The 19,578-nt window shown below is 36.1% G+C and overlaps 1 protein-coding gene across 2 annotated transcripts; it reads left to right on the top strand.

Moving 5' to 3' along the window:
• The first annotated feature begins 8,892 nt into the window (after window positions 1–8,892).
• On the top strand, window positions 8,893–18,343 carry LOC130459449 (uncharacterized). Of its 2 annotated transcripts, none has more exons than XM_056826824.1 (7): window positions 8,893–9,082; window positions 15,865–16,157; window positions 16,256–16,471; window positions 16,557–16,826; window positions 16,939–17,697; window positions 17,790–18,115; window positions 18,195–18,343. In XM_056826824.1, exons 2-5 carry the CDS (start codon window positions 15,873–15,875, stop codon window positions 17,335–17,337), a joined length of 1,170 nt encoding a protein of 389 aa, XP_056682802.1. In that variant the 5' UTR covers window positions 8,893–9,082; window positions 15,865–15,872; the 3' UTR covers window positions 17,338–17,697; window positions 17,790–18,115; window positions 18,195–18,343. The 2 variants fall into 2 exon arrangements, with proteins under 2 accessions (XP_056682802.1, XP_056682801.1); XM_056826823.1 differs by having other exon boundaries at window positions 8,895–9,082; window positions 15,862–16,157.
• The last annotated feature ends 1,235 nt before the right edge of the window (window positions 18,344–19,578 follow it).

Genomic DNA, 19,578 nt, shown 5'->3' with positions numbered 1-19,578 from the left:
TTTGAGATTTTGGGTTGTGGTTTAGTAATATACTTTTTGTTATAATTATGCAGTTGATCATCATGGCCAAACATCCGACTATTATTGATATTTTGTGCATCTTGTTCAAAGTTCAAAGATATTTTTGCAAAAACTGAGAGATAGTGGGTGGGATTCTCTTTTGCTGGAGGTGGCCTCTTTCAGTGAATGTCGCAGCATGGATATTCCATATATGAATCCTCTTTTTATTGAAAGGGGAGGCCGTGCTCATCATCAACATGATCAGTTCATAATTGGAAATCACTATCGAGTCAATATCTTTTATGTTGCAATTGATGTGCAACTTCAAGAGCTAAACAATAGGTTTAATGAAAAATCTATATAGCTGTGTAACTCTTAGTTGTGCTTTAGAGCCTAGAGATGTTGGCAAGTTTTTCAATATTGATAACATTTCTGATCTTGTGAATAAGTTTTATCCTAAAGATTTCACATATGTCGAAAAGGGAGCATTAAGAATGGAACTGTGCCATTATGAGGTTTAGTTGATTCGGCATCCAAGTCTTGGGAAATTGTTAATATCTGATCTAAGTATCTTGTTGGTGGATACTGGAAAAGTAAACATATATCCATGTAATTTTATATTGGTGGAGATATTGTTGACTCTTCCGGTTTCTACTGTAAGTGCCAAAAGGGCTTTCTCGGCGATGAATGTCATCAAAACAACACTCCGCAACAAAATGGAAGATGAATATTTCTGAATTGTATGCTTATCAACATTGAAAAAGACAATGCAAGGAGTTTTACTAGAAAATCACATTTGGATGTATTTCGAGATTTGAAAGAGCGCCGAGTTCTACTGTAATTATTTATTGGTACGTTGACACTTTTAAGTATTTAAATTTTATACATTTAGTTTCCATAGAAATATTATTACCTATGCAATTTTAATATGTAAGGAGTACTTTTTAATAAACGGAAATCACTAAATCATAAGTATAACTTGTAGCCATTAGAAAGTTTTGACCCCACCCCCTGTACAGTCATGTCCTGGCTTCGTCCCTGGAAGAAGTGGTGGTGATGGCATTTGGGGACAATCATTGGTCCTAGATGTGTACGTATTTCGTGACAATCGGCTTCATCTGAATCATGGGTCGTAAACTCGTAATAACACGACCCACCATAGCCGATATGACCCGAGCCAACCCACCATAAACGATATGACCTGGCTACCTGGCCGATATGACCCGAGCCAACCACCATAAACGATATGACCTGGCCTAACTGAGTCAGCGGAAACAACCAAATTAACATGTTTTAGCCCTATCCATGCATATTTTTTACGCTAGGTTCTACTCCGTACTGAAGAGTTATAACTAGTTATGCAATGTTCCACCAAATACTTGGCCAAACTGTTTGATCTAAACTTATAGTATTACTGTATTATTGTATTTATATGTTAGTAATTAGTACTTTTTTTTTTTTGACGGGTAGTAATTAGTACTTTAAAGCCACTTTGTATTAACAAATAATTATTGGTTGATACCCTAATTAAATAACCATAATTAAAGTTATATTGTAGCTATCAAACATCAGCAATGAAGAAAATATTATAAATTTCATGAGTATGAGAGAGAAAACATAGTCACCAACCCCACAAAGGCACTAAAGCTTATGACTTTAGAAGAACATATATCCTTCCATACATTAATAATGAACATAAAGACCAATATATAGGAAAGCCAGCTTCTTTTTCAGTTTTTCCCTCCTAATCTGAATAGCTTATTTAATTAATTTATTTATATATTAATTAATAAATTTTACAAAGAATAATAATGGCCACCCAGGAGGAAAATATTTCTCTAAAACAATCAATTATAAAGAAAGTAGAAGAGGACAAAAAATTAGAAGAGTCTTTAACCCATGTTATTAAAAAATGAATTAAATAAAAATCAGAATTTTATTATACTAGTTTGTGATAAGTGGGGCCATAGAAAAACTTATCATGGAATGTTTCCTAAGACCAAAGATCAACTATCCATGTCAACCACACCTGAGGGAAGGAGGGGTTGACAAGAGGGACTCCACTAGACTAGACTCACTAGTAGTCAAATTGGTGTTATATATTTCACATGTCAAATATTATGGGGGATGAAGAAACTTGCCGTTACATTATTGGTGGAGCATCCATTAAAAAATTCTAATTTTATTTGGAGAAGTCAACCAACTTTAGCTATACCTAATACCTTGGAGGTTTACTAATCCCGTAATCCGTAGTAGGTAGGAGATCAAATTATCTTCGTTGGTGATGCGGCGGGAGAAGATAGGTCGGATAAGTGTGGCCGGTGTCGGATGTAGAAATTTTAATATGGACTTGAAGATTTTTAAGGTAAATTTGGTGATACTGTATATTGTATTTTTGAGTTCGGATCCTCTAGAGTTTTAATAAAACTCTACAAGGTAGAGTTGTATCTAAATCATACATTTTAAAATCAAGGGCTCATATTGATGAGAAAAAATAGGGGGAATTTTAAAAAGATAATATATGAACCATTGATTTTTCAATCAATGGTTGATATGCTCAAACTCTACCTTGTAGAGTTATTTTAGAACTCTAGAGGATCCAAAACCTGTATTTTTATATTAGGATTAACAAACTCTTGAGAAGAAGTAACATTCGTTTAGAAAGTTTGAGATAACCACGATCTTCATACTTTTAGGGGTCACGATTTACAACTGCTATTCTTCTTGTACCAGTTCGAAATAACTACCTTTGCTGCACCTGATTTCGTTCACGGACCTCGATCTTAATTTATTTGGGTGATGATAAATATCGCAAGTTGTGACAACATTTAGTTGTTGCAATTCTACGTATCGGATTCTAAATGGTACATATAAATGCCACGTAGGTAATGCATCATCAAAATATTTTTACTAACAATGCAATATTTTTACTATAAAAATATGTATATAAGGTAAAGAAGGAAACAAATATTTATTATATTTATAATAATTTAGAACATTAAGATTTTCCTACCTTTTTCGTAACATGCATAATAAGTTATGTAAGTTGAAATATTTTAGTTACCAATTACGTTCATGACACATAAGCATGTCATGTCATCATTGTGACACGGCTTAAATGTCACAAGTTGCGACCTTTATCGTTTTTGAATTTATAATTTTCCTTAATATCCAAAAATTGAAAAATAATTTAGGTTATAATAGACGTACACGAATCTATTACATTATACTAAAACAGACACCAGGGATGACACGTGTCACTTCTTTGTGCAAAATTTCTCCGCCAAAGAAAAAAATTCCCTAGAATACGATCTTTTTTTTGTTAAGTGTTTAGTATTTGTTTATAGATTATGGAAATAATATATGCCACATAATACTTTTCTAAAAATATTTTTGGTAATATTTTAGTGAAATCGTCATATTAATAATGAAAAATATTTTTACTCAATATTTTGGTCAAATGAACATATTAGTATACCTATTTTGAGTAAATTAACGTATCAAACATTTAAAATATATATGTAATACGAAGTAGGATGGAAATTGCATATTCCGTATTGGATTATTAAATGAGTACGTTCGAGATTTATTAATTATTTAGGGTAAAAACTGTTACAGTCAAATAATTTTAAAATATCCGTACATGTGCTAGACTTAATCAAGTATTTAATATATAAAGGTAATCATCCCTTAATTATCTATACGACTATACCTATGTCCCTCCTCGACACACACCACTCTGCGTATAATAATCAAATGTTTGGTAGCTTTACCAAAACAGGGAATCTACATCACATAACCCCCTTATATATTTTACAAAACAATGTGTATGTACATTGTCCTTAATATTATTAATCTAATTTATACTTAATGTCTACATCCTAATCATTCTACTTGTGATTAAGTTATACATGCAATAAAATGGGCAATTATGTCTAATAATAATGGCAATAAATAAGAGAATGAAATAAGCTTAAAAAGATAAGCAAAACTCTCTTCAGACGGTAAAAAGCTGTGAAATGGTGGTGATATGCTTGTCTAGTTCGAAACAATGGAATTCTTAGTTGGATTTGTATCAATAAATTAAGGCAGTTGGTACGGTAGTGGATCGACCACTCAAATAAAGCTTCTTGTTTTTATTACATTACCTTTTTTTCACTAATTATTTGTCCTTTCTTTCAAGAAATATCTAATACACGAATACAATCGATTAAGATACATCCTTCCCTACTCACCGACTTTGCCTAATTGTCTTTTGTTAATTGATTTATAAGTACTTGATCAGCCGGTGAGAGAGTTACGTGTTTCGATTTAACTAAAGTCCTGAGTTCGAGGTTTAAGAACACAACATTTGGTGGATTATCTGATAAGATAGTTGTTTCAACTTAACAAAAGTCTTGAGTTTGAACTATAAGAACGAAATTACGTACATTTGATAGATGACTGAGTTTCCCTTCAATTAGGATATTACCAGACTTGAATTTGAATTAATTCGAGTATACGTAGTAAGATATTTCCGATTAACGGATGAGTTTGGCAATCTAAGTTTGTTTAACTTGCGGTGGATCAAAAGCTCTTAAATTAGCGTAGCACATAATTGTATTATTGACGGATGGATGTAATAAAATTCTTAAGGCTAACTTTTATGAGCTTAACTACTCTCTAAGGTCCTAAAGAAGATATTCTGATCCCTTGAGGGATCCTTAGTTTAGAAAAAAGCTCCCAACATTAACATAAGACGTTTAATTGAATTGCAAATACCATTCTATATACTCAGTTCATTTCCTAGCTATATATATGTAAATCGCACCCCTTATTGTGCATGGAAATTGTTGACGCTATACGCGAACACACAACGAACACCTTATCCTGTATAGCGAATAAAGGTGCCTAGAAATACTGCCTTTAAAGGACGGTTGACCTTATTTTATTTTATTTTTGTACGAATGAGCCACGAGGATGAGGGTGAGAATCGATCACAGAATCACCTGAAATCAGGATGGAAACTCTAACCAACTGAACTATCCGTCACTCTCACGGTTCACCTTATTATGTAATGGTCTCGCTCACCAAGAATGCAACCCTTTTATGACAAAGTTAATGCGAAATGAAATGCTTAAGGAAACAACATACAAAGTAAAACAAATATCATTTGATTGATAAGTAATAAAAAATGGACAATAATTAATTCATGAAGAAATATACCTCCATGGTTGAATGCTTGGAAAACACACTAACGTGACTGCCAGAAGTTCATCAATGCATAGGAAAATGCTACGAACTATTGCTATGCTACTGTTCGGCTTTTGAGCCTAGGGATAAACTAAGCGTTAAGGCTAAAGCTACGGAAAGTTACAAAAAATATGAAATGCTTTGTTTGTGTTGATGATGTCATTTCAAATGCAGGTTTTTGATGTATATATAACCCTAATAAGAGGCAATTGAAGAGAGATTTGTGAAGAGTGGGAGTTATCCCCATAACTTCTTGAATGGAGGAGAGAAATATGGTAATTGTGGCCACGTCAACCTTGACTTATTCCACGCTCTTAAACTCTTAGCATCTGGGTATAGAAATTTGGCTTTCCTAGGCTTGCATTTCTCTTAGGCTTTTCTTTCGTTGGGGCTGCTCTGTCTCTTCTTCTTGGGCTTATGACTCGATTGGGCCTGACTTTATTATTGGGCCCTTATTAGTTTAGGGCACTTGGCCTACCATATACCCTTATTAAGGGTAGGTTCTAAAATGTGTACATCAGAAATATAACTTGAAATGAGAAGTTCCCCCTCCATCCCTTTTTATTTTCCATATATTACTCTTTGGGGTAATTCTTTGAGATTTCTACATAACTTAAATGGCATGTTTTCTCACTTGTTCTCTCACTATCTATCTCTCTTGAGACCATGGGCATTGAAAAAGGGGCAGAGGAAGTAATGTGAAAGAATTGTTTTCCGTCGATAATTCTCATTGCTTGACTTGGTTATTATACATATTATACTACGTAATGTTAGGTTAGAAATCAAGAGCTTATACATAAATATATGATAATCTATTCTAATTTAAAGTAGGAAATTACAAAATATTCCATAATAATATTTACATAATCTAATTAACACACCCCTGCATTTGAAAAGGAAGGTTTACAAACGTTGAGATTGTCCCAAAAATCTTAAAATAACACATGTGGAAATTCGATCTTTAGTGAAAATATCGACAATCTGCTATCGGGACGGGACATGAAGGATAAAAATCAGTCCTCGCGCTTCCTTCTCACGATCAAAGTGGATGTCCATTTCAATGTGCGCTGATGTTGCACTATTTCCCCGAAAGATAAATGGCACTCACATTGTCACTATATATATACCTGTGTACCCTTAGCAACAGAAAAATGTAATTCCAAAAGAAGATTTTGAATCCAGCATAACTCGTAGACAACATTAGCAACCCCCCTATATATACTCTGCCTCAACATTCAAACGACAGAGAGTAGGTTGGCGTTTAGAAGAGCAAGAGATCTAGTTATCCCCCAGAAAAACACCAGGCCTCGACCGATGTGTGTCATGGAAAACCCTCCAATCAGCATCAGTGTACGTAGGAAATGAGGTCGATAACTGAAGATAAATAGAGATAAAAACCAAAATCAAGTGTACCTTGAATGTACTGGATGATGCTCTTAAGAGCATGCATATGATCGTCTCTTGAAGCATGCATGTGTAAGCACACTTGTTAAACAACACAAGAAATATTTGGCCTTGTGAAAGTGAGATATTGAAGTGCACATAAGAGACTGTGATTGTGAGTCCGATCATCATATAGAGCACCCGAATTTCTGCTCACCTTCGATTTAGTATCAACCAGATTAGAAGTGGCCTTACAAGAAGACATCCCTGCACGATCAATGATCTCCTCAGCATATTTTTTGTGTGAAAGAAACACACCATCCTTATGGAGAGTTACAGTAATGCCAAGAAAATAATTCGAAGGACCCAATCCTTCATAGCAAATTTTGAGTCAAGCATAGCCATAATGGAGCAACATAGAGAATCCGGAGAGGCAATAAGAATTATGTCATAAACATAATGTAAAATGTCAAAGAGGACCCTTTTTTGTAGATGAATAAAGCGTTTTCATATCTATAGTATGAAAAAACAATGGAGGAAACATAATTTGCAAAACATTTATACCATGCCCTAGGGGCCTGCTTAAGCTCATATAATATTCTGGGTGAGTGGGATCTCTGAAACACATAGGTTGCTGCTTATACACTATGTCCTTGAGCTTACTGTGAAGAAAATAATTCTTGACATACAGTTGATGGATGGACCAATTGTTTGACAAAGAGAGGCTCAGAAATGGGCGGATCGTTGTCGGTTTCACCAACGAACTGAAAGTTTCACCAAAATTAATGTCAACCTGTTGAGTTTTGCCGTTACCTACAGATGGATTTTATGCCTCTCTAAGTCACCATTAGACTTTATTTTATGAGTAAAAATCCACATAGAACGAATAATAATCACATTAGATGGACGGGGCACCAACTAATTAGGAGATTACAAAAATATTTCATAATAATATTTACATAATCTATCATAATGGATTAGATTTTTCATCAAAATATAAGTAATAAATTGAACTTTTCTCTAGCCAGTCTTATTGAAAGAAGGAAAAGTCATGTGCAGAGTACAAAAGAAACTATCCATAAGTAAAATATACCTTGGTTGCATAAAAGTGACAAACTTGGTTAATTACTTTATTCACTGATGGAGAATTCTATAATTATTTATGTCGAAATAATTACTTATTTTCATGTTTTTGAAACAATTACTCATCTGACCCCTTTTAGAAAAGGAAAGAAAAATAATGGTGCTTGAAGTCTCTTGAACTTGAGCAAGTAGAAAGAAAAGACAAATCCGTGTGTTTCATCAACAAGAAACGGGACTCACCTAATACTACGGTCTAAACTCTAGAGAGAGAAAGTTTTTAGTAAGAGAATATCCTCTCAAACAATAAATCTAGTTCATTTATTTCTAGTCTGTAGTTTTTTTCGTTCTTTTATGTTTCTTCCGTTCAATAATAATAGTTTGTCATGAACTCAAATAATTCCACTTTTGTTTATCCTAATCGTATTGGGGTTGTTATGGAAGTTCCTCCTGTGCATGGTGTGGAAGAGATTAATTGGAATTGCACTGTTATTGGGAAGACTTGGGATACTAGGGTTTTCTCTGTGGAGTTGGTGCAGCGTCTCATAAATCGCGTATGGCATCCTCGAGGGCCTATTCGAATAAAGGCGTTTGGTTTGGACTTTCTGTTTATTTGTCAAAATGAACTTGACGTTTTGGAGCTTGATATTCAAGGGTGGGTCCATCTAAAAGGAAGTATCATGGTTTTGCAACGGGCACTAGTGGAAAAAGGCTTATTTGCATCCCCGCATTTGCCACGCCATTTTGAACATGTGACGCAAATGACAAATTTTAGCATAAAATTTAGTCATTTGCGTCGCAGCTTTGTTAAACTGCGACGCAAATGACTCTAGGATGCCCCCCAGAGTCATTTGCGTCGCAGATTAGTAAAACTGCGACGCAATTAACTCAATCAAGTGCGTCACAGATTTACTAATCTGCGACGCAAATGACTCTGGGGGGCATCCTAGAGTCATTTGCGTCGCAGTTTAACAAAGCTGCGACGCAATATGTTTTGATTTTTTTTTTTCGAATTCGCGCTCACGCTTAATTGCTTTCAAGCTTCATTCTGACTTAGGTTTTGCTCGACAAACAACCAACACTGCTTCACTCCCAAACGAAACCAACACCAACACTGCTTTGCTCTCACCGGCGGCTTCACCCTGTTCACTGCCGTCGTTGCTTCACTGCCGCCTTCCGTGCCTTCCGCCGTTTCTTCACTGCGCTGCCCCTTCACTGCGCTGCCCCTTCACTGCGCTGCACTTCACTGCTTCACTCCTTCTTGCTCTACTCCCTTTTTAGAGCCGCCGCCCACGGCCAAGGAAGTCGTCCACGCTGCCGCCCACTCACTCCTTCACGCCGCCGCCCACTCAGCCGCCCTTGTTCATTGTAGTCTCTCCTCTCTTAGGTATTGAATTTTAATTTTGATATTTATTGAATTTTAATTGTGCATTTTAATTTTAATTGTGGACATTATAATTGAATTTTAATTATGCATTATAATTGAATTTTAATGGTTGATATTATTTGTTGAATTTTAATTGGGTACATTTTAGGATTTAGGTTTTGTTGAATTTTAGTTGTAGGTTTTGTTGAATTTTAGTTGAATTTTAATTGGGTACATTTTAGGATTTAGGTTTTGTTGAATTTTAGTTGTTAGGTTTTGTTGAATTAAAAGTTATGAAATGAAGTTTTGGGTATGAAATGAATTTAGGTGATATATGAAATCATGTTTTGGGTTTGCTACAAAATTTTGGATTTATAATGATATGAATAGCCTAGTTTATATTCTAACCTTTGACAAAATTTGGTCTAGTGGTTGAAAATGGATCGGAGTTGGATGTATGGTAGTAAACGATTTTCTACAAGGTTCTTACAAGGGATTCAAGAGTTCATTAAGGTTGCCTTGAAACATCAATCAGAACATGAATCAAGTTTAATTTTGTGTCCTTGTTGTGATTGCAATAATTCAAGGGGGTATCGGGATATTGATGATATTGTTGATCACATAGTTCGTCGCGGTTTTAAGGGTAACTACACGACGTGGACATGGCATGGTGAGAGCATAGATCATGGGGCAAGTTCTAGTATGCCGAGCTCGAGTCAGCATAATCATTGTGATAATGGTGATGATAATGAAATTGAGGATGATATTGGTGTTGAAAGTGAGGAAGAAGAGGAGAAAGATAGGATAGATGATATGATGCATGATGTGGAAGACCATCATTTCGTTGAGCGTCCCCATATGTATGATAGTATAATCAAAGCTTCCGCAACACCATTATATCCTGGTTCTACACAAACTGTACTTGGTGCCGTCATCGAATATTTCAACTTAAAGGTGGAAAACGGTTGGACCAACAAGAGTTTTTCACAGTTTTTGGAGGCCACGTCTGGTAATCTTCCTGAAGGAAACAAACTTCCAAGGTCTAACTATGAGGCCCAGAAGCTTATGTGTCCTTTGGGTATGGATTATGAGAAGATACACGCGTGTCCAAATGATTGCGTGTTGTATCGAAAGCAGTATGCAAATCTGCATGAGTGTCCAAGATGCGGATTGTCCCGTTACAAGATCGTGGAGAATGATGCAACATCAACTAAGAAGAAACCTTCTCCGGCTAAGGTGCTTTGGTATCTTCCAATTATACCAAGATTTAAGCGCCTTTTCTCAGAAGAGAAAACTGCAAAACTCTTGAGGTGGCATGCCGAAGGGAGGAAGAAAGATGGGTTAATGAGGCATCCTGCTGATTCTCCACAATGGAGGAACATTGATCGAAAGTACAAGGTCTTTAGGGAAGAAGTTCGGAATCTCAGGCTTGGTCTTTGCACGGATGGAATGAACCCATTTGGGACACTTAGTACCCAATATAGCACTTGGCCGGTTCTTCTCACCATATACAATTTGCCTCCTTGGTTATGCATGAAGCGTAGATACATCATGTTGTCGCTCTTAATCTCTGGGCCTAAACAACCCGGAAATGACATAGATGTGTATCTAGAGCCACTCATTGAAGATTTGAAATTGTTGTGGGATGAAGGGGTGTTGATGTTTGATGCATACACCAAAACCAATTTCACTTTACGTGCCATGATTTTTTGTACGATAAATGATTTCCCGGCTTATGGAAATTTGTCAGGGTATTCTGTAAAGGGAAAGAAGGCATGTCCAGTTTGTCATGATGATTTGGTCTCGAGGCGCCTAAAATTTTGTGGGAAAGATGTGTACATGGATTACCGGATGTATCTTCCTGAAGATCACCCATTTCGAAAAGAGAAGGAAGCTTTTAATGGAGAATTGGAGATAAGAGAAGCTCCTGCCCCCTTATGTGCGTGTGAGGTTTATGAACGGGTTAAAGACATTGAGACAGAGTTTGGTAAGCCTTATAAAGGTCAGCCAAGTGGTGGTTACAAGAAGAAGTCTATCTTTTGGGATCTCCCATATTGGAGAGATTTGGAAGTTAGGCATTGTTTGGATGTAATGCATATTGAGAAAAATGTTTCTGATGCCATTGTTGGGACATTGTTGAATATGCAAGGGAAAACGAAGGATGGGCCTAAAGTTAGACAAGATATGGCTACTATGGGTCGCTCCGAGTTGGCACCTCAAGAAAGGGGAAAACGCTGGTACCTTCCCCCAGCTTGTTTCACCTTGTCTAAAAACGAGAAAGTTAGCTTTTGTGAGTCTTTGCATGGCTTAAAGGTCCCTGCCGGTTACTCTTCAAATTTTCGTAGACTTGTGTCCATGTCTGACTTGAAATTAGTTGGAATGAAATCTCATGATTGTCACGTGTTGATGCAACAATTGCTGCCGGTTGCAATTCGAGGGATATTGCCGCCACAAGTGAGGTATACCATTACAAGATTGTGTTTCTTTTTCAACACAATTTGTAGCAAGGTGATCAATCCAACAATACTGGATGATTTGCAGGCTGATGTACTTGAGACCATGTGTCGGTTTGAAAAGTATTTTCCGCCATCATTCTTTGACATGATGCCTCATTTGATTATTCATCTTGTTCGTGAAATTAAGCTTTGTGGGCCAGTTTGTATGAGGTACATGTATCCCTTTGAACGGGAAATGGGTACCTTGAAAGATAGAGTGATGAATCCGGCCAAACCTGAAGCTAGTATTGTCCAACGAACCGTCGCGGAGGAAGTTGCTGCATGGGTTTCTCAATATATGGCACGTTTGAAAGAAGTCGGAGTACCAAAGTCTAGACATGATGGGAGACTTGGGGGTCAAGGTACAATTGGCAAGAAAAGGATATCAATCAGTTCTGAAATGATGTGTAAGGTTGAGCTGTTTGTGGTGCAAAGTCTTAGTGAAGTCCATCCATACGTGGCTGAGCACATGAACTTTCTTAGAGAGCAATATCCTTCAAAAAATGGTCCTCAACTGATAAAAGAGCATAATCGTTCATTCCTCACATGGTTCAAGCGTCGAGTGATGGATCAATTTTCCGACACGCCTAATGTGGTATCTGACATGGTGAGATGGTTGGCATATGGTCCTAAATGTCAAGTCATATCTTATGAGGGGTACGACATCAATGGCTATTCTTTTTACACGAAGCGACAAGATGACAAAACGACGATGCAAAATAGTGGTGTTACGGCAATATGTTTGTCTTCAGAGTATGCTAGTGTAAAAGATAGAACACTTGTAGATAAGACGAACTCTTACTATGGAGTCATTGAAGAAATATTAGAGTTGGAATATAAGTATTTTAAGATTCCTCTATTCCGGTGCAAGTGGGTTGATATTAGTCGCGGTGTCAAAAAGGATGAACATGGGTACCTGACACTTGTAAACTTTAGTCGAGTTGGGCATCTTGCAGATCCTTTCATATTAGCATCACAGGCAAAACAAATCTTTTACATGGTTGACCCTGCCGATCGTAGTTGGTCAGTTGTTCTGGAAGGCAAAAGAAGAATACTTGGCGTTGAGGATGTAGATGATGAAGAAGAGTATGATGAGCAGTTTAATGAGATTCCACCTTCCTCCTGGCATATCCCTCAAATGATTGACGATGTTGACATGAGTTATACACGCCGAGATCATGATGAAGGATTTTATGTTGAAAAAGAGAAATAGTGAGATAGGTACTATTTTGGCAACTATTTTTTCACCAAGTTAATTTGTGGATTAGTTAAAAGTTAGGTTCGAAAACGTCATTTTTGCCTAAATATGTACTATAACGACCCAATTACCCTTAAATGTGGAATAATAGATTAGTACGAGGCTTAGAAAGTTATAACTATGCATATGAGACATGTAATAAGTTTGAAAACATTCCTTAGGTTGTTTGGTTAAAAGTTGGGTTCGAAAATGTCATTTTTGCCTAAATATGTACTATAACGACCCAATTACCCTTAAATGTGGAATAATAGATTAGTACGAGGCTTAGAAAGTTATAACTATGCATATGAGACATGTAATAAGTTTGAAAACATTCCTTAGGTTGTTTGGTTAAAAGTTGGGTTCGAAAACGTCATTTTTGCCTAAATATATACTATAACGACTCAATTACCCTGAATAATAGATTAGTACGAGGCTTAGAAAGTTATAACTATGCATATGAGACATGTAATAAGTTTGAAAACATTCCTTAGGTTGTTTGGTTAAAAGTTGGGTTCGAAAACGTCATTTTTGCCTAAATATGTACTATAACGACCCAATTACCCTTAAATGTGGAATAATAGATTAGTACGAGGCTTAGAAAGTTATAACTATACATATGAGACATGTAATAAGTTTGAAAACATTCCTTAGGTTGTTTGGTTAAAAGTTGGGTTCGAAAATGTCATTTTTGCCTAAATATGTACTATAACGACCCAATTACCCTTAAATGTGGAATAATAGATTAGTACGAGGCTTAGAAAGTTATAACTATGCATATGAGACATGTAATAAGTTTGAAAACATTCCTTAGGTTGTTTGGTTAAAAGTTGGGTTCGAAAACGTCATTTTTGCCTAAATATGTACTATAACGACCCAATTACCCTTAAATGTGGAATAATAGATTAGTACGAGGCTTAGAAAGTTATAACTATGCATATGAGACATGTAATAAGTTTGAAAACATTCCTTAGGTTGTTTGGTTAAAAGTTGGGTTCGAAAATGTCATTTTTGCCTAAATATGTACTATAACGACCCAATTACCCTTAAATGTGGAATAATAGATTAGTACGAGGCTTAGAAAGTTATAACTATGCATATGAGACATGTAATAAGTTTGAAAACATTCCTTAGGTTGTTTGGTTAAAAGTTGGGTTCGAAAATGTCATTTTTGCCTAAATATGTACTATAACGACCCAATTACCCTTAAATGTGGAATAATAGATTAGTACGAGGCTTAGAAAGTTATAACTATGCATATGAGACATGTAATAAGTTTGAAAACATTCCTTAGGTTGTTTGGTTAAAAGTTGGGTTCGAAAACGTCATTTTTGCCTAAATATGTACTATAACGACCCAATTACCCTTAAATGTGGAATAATAGATTAGTACGAGGCTTAGAAAGTTATAACTATGCATATGAGACATGTAATAAGTTTGAAAACATTCCTTAGGTTGTTTGGTTAAAAGTTGGGTTCGAAAACGTCATTTTTGCCTAAATATGTACTATAACGACCCAATTACCCTTAAATGTGGAATAATAGATTAGTACGAGGCTTAGAAAGTTATAACTATGCATATGAGACATGTAATAAGTTTGAAAACATTCCTTAGGTTGTTTGGTTAAAAGTTGGGTTCGAAAATGTCATTTTTGCCTAAATATGTACTATAACGACCCAATTACCCTTAAATGTGGAATAATAGATTAGTACGAGGCTTAGAAAGTTATAACTATGCATATGAGACATGTAATAAGTTTGAAAACATTCCTTAGGTTGTTTGGTTAAAAGTTGGGTTCGAAAACGTCATTTTTGCCTAAATATGTACTATAACGACCCAATTACCCTTAAATGTGGAATAATAGATTAGTACGAGGCTTAGAAAGTTATAACTATGCATATGAGACATGTAATAAGTTTGAAAACATTCCTTAGGTTGTTTGGTTAAAAGTTGGGTTCGAAAATGTCATTTTTGCCTAAATATGTACTATAACGACCCAATTACCCTTAAATGTGGAATAATAGATTAGTACGAGGCTTAGAAAGTTATAACTATGCATATGAGACATGTAATAAGTTTGAAAACATTCCTTAGGTTGTTTGGTTAAAAGTTGGGTTCGAAAATGTCATTTTTGCCTAAATATGTACTATAACGACCCAATTACCCTTAAATGTGGAATAATAGATTAGTACGAGGCTTAGAAAGTTATAACTATGCATATGAGACATGTAATAAGTTTGAAAACATTCCTTAGGTTGTTTGGTTAAAAGTTGGGTTCGAAAACGTCATTTTTGCCTAAATATGTACTATAACGACCCAATTACCCTTAAATGTGGAATAATAGATTAGTACGAGGCTTAGAAAGTTATAACTATGCATATGAGACATGTAATAAGTTTGAAAACATTCCTTAGGTTCTTTGGTTCAAAGTTGGGTTCGAAAACATCATTTTTGCAGATCAGTGCACAGAACTGATCAGAACTGACCAGTTCTATGCACTGATCTGCACAGCTCAGATCAGAACTGTGCAGATCAGAAACTGTGCAGATCAGTGTACAGAACTGGTCAGAACTGACCAATTCTATGCACTGATATGCACAGCTCAGATCAGAACTGTGCAGATCAGTGCACAGAACTGACCAGTTCTGTGCACTGATCTGCACAGTTCTGATCTGAGCTGTGCAGATCAGTGTACAGAACTGATCAGAACTGACCAGTTCTGTGCACTGATCTGCACAGCTCAGATCAGAACTATGCAGATCAGTGCACAGAACTGATCAGAACTGACCAGTTCTGTGCACTGATCTGCACAGCTCAGATCAGAACTGTGCAGATCAGTGCACAGAACTGGTCAGTTCTGATCAGTTTTGTGCACTGATCTGCATAGTTCTGATCTGAGCTGTGCAGATCAGTGCACAGAACTGGCCAGTTCTGATCAGTTCTGTGCACTGATCTGCACAGTTCTGATCTGAGCTGTGCAGATCAGTGCACAGAACTGGTCAGTTCTTTATTTTTATTTTAAAATCCTGCTTTTGAAGGTATGTAATTTTGATGATTTTCCAATGCAGTAGCGTCAGGCATGGATGAAGATCAACACGCAAATTCAGGTCCTTCTAACAAATCACCAAATCAAGTGCCCCAAAAGCAAAAAAAGAAGCCAAGAGGCCCTACAAAAGGAATAAAATCCATGCCCGGGGTTCCAAGAATAATTGAATGGGATCACTTGGACCGACCCACAGGGAAATGGGCAACGGATTACAAGAATCACATTGGCGAGATAAGTCGCGCAAAGGTTTCAATATTGATCAGAACCTGGGAAGATGTTTCACAAGGAATAAAAGACACTTTGTGGGAAGACGTCAAGGTAACCGGTTTTATTTTGGAAATTCAGTTGTACATATCTACGTGTCTTTTTCATGTGCTAAAAGACTTTCTTGTTCCTTTTCTTTTTCTTTCATTTAGAGAGAATTTCATATCACAGATGAAACTAAGAAAGAAGTTGTCTTAAAGAGTTGTGATAAGCGTTGGAGGGAATTCAAATCAAGATTGACGACTGGTTGGATCCGGGGTACAAGAAAAAGGCCAAAAGATGAAAAGATGCCATATGATTTGTATAGTTATATAACTAAGGATATATGGAAGGAATTTGTGAAGATACGTACCTCCGAAGAAGCTGAGGTATAAAAATTATTCTTATTTAAAGTCTTGTTATAATCTAAGTTTTATTTTGTTGTAATAATTTCTTTTACCCCCCTAAAATAAGGAAATAAGTGAGAAAGCAAGACAAAGTCAATCTTTCAACATATATCCTCATCATATGGGACAGAAATCATATGCTGAAATGACAAGTGAATGGCAGAGAAAAGGGTACATTCCCTCAGTTTCTTCGTCATCTGAAGGTTCCTCTGCGTCTACAATTTCTTCAAGTTTGCCGAGTAGGACATGTTTATGGCTTCTTGCAAGATCGGTACCAGATGAGAAAGGAAATCCTTACTTGCCGGATCAGGGCACACAAAAGGTCAAAGAAAATATTGTAAGTTCATTTAACAATTTTGCGTAATGTTGTGATTCCTCTAATTTCATATATGTTCTTAAATATGAAACCAAGTGTTGAACTTTTCTCAAAACCATTTGATTTCATGTAGGATGAATGGAAAAGGAAACAAGATGAAGGGGAATTTGTTCCCAAAAGTGCACGAGATGATGTCTTATCTCGTGCACTTGGTAAGACTAAAGAAGGGAGACCACTAACATTTGGTGGTGGAGTAGGCATCAAAGCTGTGTGGGGGACCGGAGAGCGGCGTAGCTTTCGACGGTATGGAGATGCGGAGATGGAGGAAATGGAAGCAAGAGTGACCAAAAGGGTCAAAGATGAGACAATACAAGAGATGAACTCCAAGATGGATGCCATGGTCATGGAGAAATTTATCACATTTGCTAAAGAACTTGGTGTCCAAATACCAAGCCATATGAGGATAGACGCAAATGTTCATAGTAGTTGTCGTTCCGGGGGTTTAGATCCATTTGCCGACATTACGGTATGATAATTTGTGTTTTTCAAGTAATTTGTTTCTAGTTAATTCTATTGAACTTTTCTAACATGTTACATTGTATTTGCGTTATTGTTCAAAATAAATAATAAGGAACCTGTCCCGTGCCATCTATACCTGAACATAGGCTCGGAGAAAGTCTTTGTTGCCTATGGTACCATATGTCCAGAGTTGCTCCTTGATCACCACAACGACGTCACGTCCGATAACGTGAAAGTGAGCGTTGATGATTTTGAGCCCGCGTACAAAGAAGCTCCCGTCCCCGTGCCTTCTCAATATATTAAGAAACTTGCTCAAGCTCATGGTACCTTCACTCAGTGGCCAAAGCATTTGGTGTCGCTTACGAATGAGGAGGTAACTAACATATGCATGATAATTTGAAGTAGAACTATTATACCATGTATGCTCACTAATATGTATATCGTTATTTGAAAATCATACCTCAGGTAAACAAGCCTACAAGTAAAGAGCCTAAAGGGAAAGGGAACAAAGGGAAAGAGATAGTGGTTGGGGGAAGTGGAACAAAAGCGTCCAACACTAAATCAAAAACCTATTTCCTTGAAAATTATAAAGTGCAAAATTTGAGTGGTAAGTGCAATGTGATGAAAACCATGATGTTGGGATTAAAAGAAGGGGAGCACGTTAAGGTACATTGCACTAAAAGGACATTCAATATGGAAAAGGACTTTGAAATTAGTGTCACCGTTGAAGACACCGATCAACTTCTCTCGGGAGCATGGCTCAATATATCAATAATACAAGTTTTTGTTACGTGAGTTACCTAAATTCATATTTTGCCCCTAAATTTGATTTTTATGATTGTCTTAACGTTCTTACACTCTATATTATAGGGCTTTGAGTGAGTTGTGTTTTCACGATGATTGTCACCCCAATAGTATTGGATTCATGTGCCCGGAGATGATCTCGGCCACCATGTTAAAGTCCGATGCAGATCGAATTCTATTGTACATGACGAGGTCCAGGAGTGCACTTAGTTCTAAGACATTCATCTTATGTCCATACTACGAAAAGTATGAAAATTACTTTGAACTTCGTTTTTAATTGATTGTTATAAATTTAACTTTTTTTTTTCTAACTACATACGTTTATTGTTTGTATGTAGGAGTCACTGGATGCTTTTAGTTCTTTGCTTGTCTAAACGTGAGGTCTACATATTTGATTCTCAACAGAAGAAGAGAAATTTGATGATTAAGGAGCCACTAAACAAATAAGTAAAGTATGCATATGAAAATGCCATTTTTGCCTAAATTTTTGCCTTAGGTTCTTTGGTTCAAAGTTGGGTTCGAAAACATCATTTTTGCCTAAAAATGACCTAGAACGATCCAATTAGCCTTAAATGTGAAATAACAGATTGTAAAGAGACTTAGAAAGTTATAACTATGCATATGAGACGTGTAATAAGTTTGAAAACATTCCTTAGGTTCTTTGGTTCAAAGTTGGGTTCGAAAACATCATTTTTGCCTAAAAATGACCTAGGACGACCCAAATAGCCTTAAATGTGAAATAATAGATTGTAAAGGGCCTTAGAAAGTTATAACTATGCATATGAGACGTGTAATAAGTTTGAAAACATTCCTTAGGTTCTTTGGTTCAAAGTTGGGTTCGAAAACATCATTTTTGCCTAAAAATGACCTAGGACGACCCAAATAGCCTTAAATGTGAAATAATAGATTGTAAAGGGCCTTATAAAGTTATAACTATGCATATGAGACGTGTAATAAGTTTGAAAACATTCCTTAGGTTCTTTGGTTCAAAGTTGGGTTCGAAAACATCATTTTTGCCTAAAAATGACCTAGGACGACCCAATTAGCCTTAAATGTGAAATAATATATTGTAAAGGGCCTTAGAAAGTTATAACTATGCATATGAGACGTGTAATAAGTTTGAAAACATTCCTTAGGTTCTTTGGTTCAAAGTTGGGTTCGAAAACATCATTTTTGCCTAAAAATGACCTAGGACAACCCAAATAGCCTTAAATGTGAAATAATAGATTGTAAAGGGCCTTAGAAAGTTATAACTATGCATATGAGACGTGTAATAAGTTTGAAAACATTCCTTAGGTTCTTTGGTTCAAAGTTGGGTTCGAAAACATCATTTTTGCCTAAAAATGACCTAGGACGACCCAAATAGCCTTAAATGTGAAATAATAGATTGTAAAGGGCCTTAGAAAGTTATAACTATGCATATGAGACGTGTAATAAGTTTGAAAACATT

Source organism: Spinacia oleracea, chromosome 4 (genome assembly GCF_020520425.1).
Source record: "Spinacia oleracea cultivar Varoflay chromosome 4, BTI_SOV_V1, whole genome shotgun sequence".
NCBI lineage: Eukaryota > Viridiplantae > Streptophyta > Magnoliopsida > Caryophyllales > Amaranthaceae > Spinacia > Spinacia oleracea.
Note: the sequence above shows the minus strand (reverse complement) of the source record. Positions and strands in the feature narration are given on the sequence as shown.